The sequence below is a fragment of the Sinocyclocheilus anshuiensis genome, unplaced genomic scaffold (assembly GCF_001515605.1).
Source record: "Sinocyclocheilus anshuiensis isolate Anshui unplaced genomic scaffold, SAMN03320099.WGS_v1.1 scaffold708, whole genome shotgun sequence".
Classification (NCBI taxonomy): Eukaryota; Metazoa; Chordata; class Actinopteri; order Cypriniformes; family Cyprinidae; genus Sinocyclocheilus; species Sinocyclocheilus anshuiensis.
Genome location: NW_015555881.1, coordinates 458,055 through 464,819, shown reverse-complemented (window position 1 = coordinate 464,819; position 6,765 = coordinate 458,055). Strand labels below are relative to the sequence as shown.

Below are 6,765 nucleotides of genomic sequence, written 5' to 3'. Positions count from 1 at the left end.
TATCGGGCGAGTACTGGAAAAAGTGGTATCGGTGCATCCATAATTGCAATTATGTGAAAATGGTTCCAAAATAAATCCTACACCATTTAGTTTTCAGCGTGTATGTATTTATTTAGCTTTCTAGTGAATACATATACAGTGGTGTGAAAAAGTTGGCCCCCTTCCTGAACATGCAAAAAAATAAGAAATCAGGAAGGGGGCCAACACTTTTTCACACCACTGTATATATATATATATATATATATATATATATATACCCTGTTGTAAAAGATGGATTAATCCATTTTATGCTGGTTTAATCTGGACTCTCAGTTTTGCCAAGCTGGTGAAAACCTCTTTAAAACCATTCAAAAGATAAGTCTGATCAAGCTTGGAGACCTTTTTAAGCTGTTTTTCAACACAGGTTTGTGGCTTGATAGGTCAGCGGTCATGTCTTATCTCACCTATGCCACAGGATCACCATCAGATCTCAGGGTTCTTCCACCCAAATCCCCACTTTAACCCCTGAATTGCATCTGTCATGTCTGTGTAAATAAAGACAGGTGCAGCTGCTTGTACTTTATAGTGTAAACACACACACACACACACACACACTAATTACAATGTAAACACACACACACACACACACACACACACACACTAATTACACATGTGATGTTGCTGCTGACAGCTCAAGGATACAGGAAGAAAGGGCAACATTTGTGTTTTCTGTGTGTGTAAGTTTGGGAAGAAAATGCAGGTTTCCATGGTAACAAGGTGCCAGCATGGTGTTCCTCATTGGTGACCTACATTTGCACCGGCCAATCACGCGCCACGACCCCGCCCCCCATTCCAGTGATAGGATTTAAAACTCACAGACATACACACACACACACACACACACATACACACACGCTGACTGTATATCAACCCCCTCCAGATAGCAGTGGGAAACCCCTTTAATTCCAGGTCGCAGCTGGGGGTTCAGCCGTCTAACACACACACACACACACACACACACACACACACTCAAACTCATACCAGCATGTTACTGGATGTGATGAACTGCATTTATAACCTCAGATTCACTGTGTGATAAAACTGCATTCTCTGGTCAGCTGATATGAACAAATTAACATGTGTTCATTCTTTACAAAAAAGTACTGGCAGTACCATGATTCTTTAATATATGCACCTTTAAATACCATATTTACCATGTTAAGTAGTGTTGTAATGACATTTCAATTATAGTTGTGTTAAACAAAACATTGCATTTCCTTGTTTTTTCCATGGCATATATATATGCTAATACCATGGCACTTCTTGTAAGGGATACAGCTTCAGTTGCATCTATATACATACACTAGTACATGCACACTTACAATTTTTGATAAACACGCATGCATATGTATACACACACAGATAATGCATGAATGAGATAATTAGACAAGATTATAGTCAATATTGTATGTGTGTGTGTGTGTGTGTGTGTGTGTGTGTGTAAGACAGGAACAGAGTAAATGTTATTTATCTTCAGGGAAGGAAATTGCAGTGTTGCAGTAAAAGAAACAGTCATATAATGCTGTGCAGGATAAAACATATCCAGATGTGATAGATAGATAGGTAGATAGATAGATAGATAGATAGATAGATAGATATAGATGTTAATTTTATTTTTAATTAATAGATTGATTTATTCACAAATTCATTGATTAGTTCATAGATTCATTTATTTTTTTAAGAAATATGGTTGATATTACTTCCGTGTTATTTATCACACTGGAAAAGAAAGATCAAGTCAAGGTACTGTGACAATTGTGTGGTACATCACATGTGTGTGTAATATGTGTACTGGGAACACTGTGCAATATTAATATTAGTATGTTAGTGTGCTATTCTGAAGTGTGCATGAGTGTGTGTTTTTTTTAAATGTGTTTTTTACCCTTTGGCAAGGTGCAGTCTGAACACACACACACACACACACACACACACACCTGCCCTGAGGCAGTTATGATGAGCAGATGCTCTGTATTTACAGCTGATGTTAATAGAACACACAGAGAAACATCTGACAGTGACGAGAAAGGCTACAAAGAAAGAAAGACGGCCTTTGTGTCACAGTTTACACACACACACACACACACACACACTGACATTGAGCCTCACATTCATTTTAAACACATGTAGGAAGACAAAGACAAAAAAGTCCAAGAGTTCTGTGAAGTATTTGAATTTGAGTATTTGAATTTCAACTTTTGATTGTTTCCTTGCACTAAGTATTGTGATTGGTTGCGTTTCTCAGTTGAGCTCTTTGATTGGTTTATTAACATGCTTCAGAATTGTACCTCTTATTAAAATGACAGCGTTTGCAGTGGAATACTAGCATACTGTTTCTGCATACTGCACTGAAGTATACACTGAATAGAGTTTAATGGTTTAATTAATTTTTATAGTATGTGAAACCGCATACATGGTAATCATTTCAAACAGTAGTATGTTGCATGTTTAATTCTGCAGTATTACATTTATCATATTTAATTTTGGCATTTTTTCTTGGAAATAAAAATGATTGTTTTATGTTTTTATTGTAGTTTTGTATAACTTGTGCCAGTCAGAACAAGAATCAAGTCAAGACATTTTTTTAAAAATAACATAGTTAATTTGTTCATTTAGTGGAAATGCAAAGTCAGGTCAAGCACAAGGCATTGTGGGATACAGGATTGCACACACAGGGCTGGACAGTGCAAGTGTTTTAGGTTCATTTGCAACTAAAAATAAAAGATTACAAACTGTAAAATGAATTTAGGAGCGTGTGTGAATAAAAAAAAGTCCCAGCGGGTCCTTAAAAAGTGTAAAAATTCAGTTTCATAAAATTCATAGAATAATTTGAATAATATGTTAAATAAATGTAAAACAGTTGGGTGAAAACCGGATGTGTTTCAGTATATTGGATCCGTGCAGTTGGTCTTAAAGGGACAGCAGCCTTATTTACCTGCCATTATTAATGTTAATTAATAATGTTTGATTGATACAGTGAAGACTATGCAGTGTTTTATTTATAAATTTTATTCAATTTCTGTAATATTTCTTACTACATGTTAAATAAACCTAGCCTACTGTAGCTGAATAAATTAAAAGTTTATTTCATATATTTATTTGTTCTGTTGTGCTTGTAATTTGCTTCTTTTTCTTAATTTTAATAACAAAAATAAAATAAAAAGAGCTATATCGAGGTACATATCGTTATCGTGAAATAAAATTTCTCATACCGTGAAATAAGATTTTGGTTATATCGCCCATTATGCATTAAAAAATAATAATAATAGTGTAACAGTATAGTTTATAAATATAGTAGAAATAGTATGAGAAATATGGTAGTATTGAAAACATATGCAGTAATTGGTTTCTTGTTTTTAACTTTGCACAGGAATCTGTCCAAGAAATACCAGCCTAAGAAGAAAGAGGAAGACGACAATAAGTATGTTTCATTTTGCTCATTTCTTTCATGATTGATATTAGATTTTTTTGGTGAAGTCCCGTAGATTGATGTCTTCACCGTATGCGTCTCACACCGATGATCCCGTCCTGTCTTAGGTACACATGGTGCCGCGCGTTTCATTCGACGCTAAACGAGCTGAACGATTACGCCGGGCAGCATGAGCTCATCGCAGAGAACATGACGTCACAGATCATCGCCGAACTCATGCGATACGCGCAGGAAATCAAAACAGAGAGGAAAGCGGTGAGTGAACGAGCACTCAGATAACGTTACAACTGTGAAACGTGCAATTTGGTTTAAAAGAATGTCTTCTGTTCAAGTTGAATATACAGAGAGGATACGTCAGTCACTAGTGGGATGATTTTCTGAAGGGTGTGGCACATTTAAATACTTCTAAACACACAATGTACATCCATTTTTCTTGATATCCCACTTTTTTGTCCAGATTTTAGGTGTCTTCCTTGCTCATTGTGAATATCCAAGTGAATTTACAATAAAGTATTCATTTCAAAATGAATTTTTTAAAGTTAAAATGATATATATGTATAAATTTTTAGACAAGTTTGACTTAATAATAATATAAATAAAAATCAGACACACATATCTATCTATCTATACACAATAAAAATATTTATACATATAAAAATATGTTTATTTATTAATATGTATATACATATATATTCGTGATGATACATGATATTACATTAGTATAATTTAACTTGTTCTTATAATATTGATAATATAATTTAAGACTTGGATTAATGACTTGCAGTGTGTTGCCCTTTATTTTTATGAATTCCTAAGTTCATCATTCAGGACATTTTCTCTTCTAAATGATCATATTTGTCAGAATTACAGCACATCTCTCTTTTTTCCATAAATAGAGATGCTGTTGCATGTTTAGGCTTAAAGTTTCTGGTGTGTGTAAATGAATTACACTCATTTGTATGTGTGTGTGTTTCATCTTTCCACATAAACACACACACACACACACACACACACACACACACAGACTTTGAGCTCTCGAGGTCATCGACTGTATGATTTATATGTCCAGATAGCATTGAACTAGAGCGGTGTCAGAACACAACATGCATCTTTCATTTAGCGAATAAGATGAAGGCATTTAGATGTCAACCTGAAGAACGCAGATTTCCCAGCATTCAACACTCACACTCACACACACTGAGCAGGGCTCCATGGTGTCTGTCTGGACGATTTCCCAGAATGCTGCTTCTCTCCTGTTTCATAAACCTATTCTTTCTCTCTCTTTATCTGTCTGTTTATCCATCTCTTTCTTTTGTCTACCTCAGTTCAATTGCTTCATTTTGTTGATTTGATACACACGTGCTATTTTCTGATGTATTTGTCCACTTATAGATATGTACGAACTTGTAGTTTATTCTGTAGTTCATGCATTTTGCAATAGAGAATTAATTAAATTAAAAAGTCTTGCTCCATTTTTTCCCCATGTTTAATCCAGACAGCATATGTTCTGGTGCTGTAATTCTCTATTAAACCCATTGTTGAAGAAGCTTTACGCTGATTGGGCCTGTAACGTGTGTGTTTGAGACATGCTCCATCTGTAGGCCTCGTTCAGTAGTTCAGGTTATTATTCTGGGATGTGATAAATCTGCTTCATATCACCACACTCATCCAGATCCAGAAATCACTAGCTGAGCTTCTGCAGCAAAAAAAGAAGAAACAAGAGAAGAGCGAAAAACAAAAGCACATCAACTTATGACAAAGAGCAGACTGGTTTCGTGTAGCCAGATTTTTGACTAACAGCATAAAGCCGTATTCAGGCCAGGAACCGCCGACATAGGAAGAGACCGTCTGACAGACATGTAAAGTGACAGTTTTGTTTTTTGTTTTAAGTTTCTCTGAAATTGATATCTAGAAGTTTGAGTGATTTCAGACAATGTTCTCAATTCCAAGAAAATAATACTTTTAATTTAATTTAATTTAATTTAATTTAAATTTTTATTGTATTTTATTTTATTTATTTATTTATTTATTTATTTATTTTTTTTATTTTTTTTTTTATTGTTACTTTTTTTTATCTTATTTTATTTTCTCTATTTTTATTTAATTATTTTGTTAATTTTAATTTCTTTTTAAATGTTGTTGCATATTTATTTATTTAATATTTTTATGTTATTTTGTTTTATTCATTTTTATTTTATATTATTTTACTTTTTATATTTTATTTTATTATTTTGTTTATTTTATTATTTTGTGTTTTTACTTTTATTTTTTTATTTCAATTTGTATTTATTTATAGTGGAAAGAACTCATGAGTCATGATGTCAGTGCAGTTGCTGTTGTTCAAGACCGGGTGCTTTCTGTTTTTGATCCATGGGAAACGAGTCTGCATTTGTCTTCTGTAAGTGTGTGTCTGTGTATGAAGCATTACTGATTGAAATCATCTCTGAAGCAGCGTCAGTGTTGTTCAGTCTTGTCTCTTTCATCTGTTCCTCAGGTCACGTTTTTCTCTGTTATTTATTTTCTTGTTCTTTTCTCAGCTGTTCCAACGGAAAGGTTCTCAGTGAAGCTTTGTTTTTTAAAAACAGCTAGAGATCAACTTCCTCTTTGAGAACAGGTGGACTTCCTCTGATTGGCTGAAACTATAAAGACTGATTCCAGATCAGCTGTGAGTTTAGATTTCACTTTGTTAGTTTGTTCTAATGGGCCGCAAAAAGCAGAAGAATTAGACTGTTGTTGAGCACTTTTGCCCTTTGTGTGTGTGTGCGTGTGAGTTTTCATGTTTATCTGTTTTGAAAGAACTGAGAGGGTTAATAAAGCTCAACTGCAGTTTTAAATGCTTTAAATACCACAATTAAATGATAAATACACCATCTTGTGTATGTGTTTGTTCATTCGTGCTTTAAAGGGGTCATATGATGCTTTTTTAAAGATCATTATTTTGTGTATTTGGTGTAACAGAATATGTTGACATGCTTTAATGTTAAAAAAAAAACATTATTTTTCAAATACTGTACATTATTGTAGGTCCTCTATGCCCCGTCTCTCTCAAACACTTGGTTTTCAACAAAGTGCACTTTTGCCCTTTGTGTGTGTGCGTGTGAGTTTTCACGTTTATCTGTTTTGAAAGAACTGAGAGGGTTAATAAAGCTCAACTGCAGTTTTAAATGCTTTAAATACCACAATTAAATGATAAATACACCATCTTGTGTATGTGTTTGTTCATTCGTGCTTTAAAGGGGTCATATGATGCTTTTTTAAAGATCATTATTTTGTGTATTTGGTGTAACAGAATATGTTGA

General features: G+C 33.9%; 1 protein-coding gene across 1 annotated transcript in view; it reads left to right on the top strand.

Annotated features, from left to right (window-relative positions):
• fnbp1b (formin binding protein 1b) overlaps positions 1 to 6,765 on the top strand; it is a 58,289-nt gene that overhangs the window by 21,189 nt on the left and 30,335 nt on the right. Inside the window, exons 3-4 of the mRNA XM_016470101.1 lie at positions 3,407 to 3,457; positions 3,574 to 3,721. Of these exons, the coding sequence (XP_016325587.1) occupies positions 3,407 to 3,457; positions 3,574 to 3,721 (199 nt within the window). The remainder of the gene's footprint in view (positions 1 to 3,406; positions 3,458 to 3,573; positions 3,722 to 6,765) is intronic.